Source organism: Myotis davidii, unplaced genomic scaffold, assembly GCF_000327345.1.
Source record: "Myotis davidii unplaced genomic scaffold, ASM32734v1 scaffold370, whole genome shotgun sequence".
Lineage (NCBI taxonomy): Eukaryota > Metazoa > Chordata > Mammalia > Chiroptera > Vespertilionidae > Myotis > Myotis davidii.
Genome location: NW_006288615.1, coordinates 6,644,083 through 6,644,664, shown reverse-complemented (window position 1 = coordinate 6,644,664; position 582 = coordinate 6,644,083). Strand labels below are relative to the sequence as shown.

Here is a 582-nt window from a genome sequence, read left to right as displayed (position 1 = left end):
CAGAGCGTGCCCAGGCTGGTGCGGCCGACTCCAGGACGTCACTCGGGTTTCAGCGCACTGTCCCCTCCCGGAGCCCTCCCCGACCACGCCTCGCATCAGCTCGTCCTCCAGCTCTCATCCCTAATCTAGGCCTCCCCGTGGCCAGCCGGCCAGCGCTTCAGCCCGGCGTGGGGCTGCTCCCCGCGAGTGACCAGCGCCCCCCCCTCCCATAACCTCCCTGGGCGGGACACGCCAACCCCTCGCACCGCGGTGCCTGGAGAGCTTCCCGGAGGAGGCGGCCGGCGGTTTCCCTCGCTTTTCTCTCTCAGCGCGCACCTCTCTGGCGGGCTCTTCTCTTCGCCGCCGCCGGGCCGACTCGCCACACGCCCCCCCATCCCGGTCCCGCCGCGACCCCGCTCCCATTCACCGGGCCCAGGCACAATCCACACCCACCCAGCCCCTGAAGCCCGAACTGTCCGCTCTGGGTTTCACGAGGGGCAGCGGGGTCGCGAGGCCGGGGCGCGTCCGGATTGGCTGAGTTGCACGCTCCGGGCCAATCCCCACTTCAGCGGCCGGGAGAGGATGAAATACTGATTGGCTGCG

At 70.8% G+C, this 582-nt stretch overlaps 1 protein-coding gene across 1 annotated transcript in view; it reads right to left on the bottom strand.

Moving 5' to 3' along the window:
* The window catches only part of SCLY (selenocysteine lyase), a 22,711-nt gene extending 22,192 nt beyond the window's left edge, over positions 1–519 (bottom strand). The window contains exon 1 of the mRNA XM_006760496.2: positions 316–519. Within this exon, the coding sequence (XP_006760559.1) occupies positions 316–374 (59 nt within the window). The 5' untranslated portion in view covers positions 375–519. The remainder of the gene's footprint in view (positions 1–315) is intronic.
* Between the last annotated feature and the right edge of the window lie 63 nt (positions 520–582).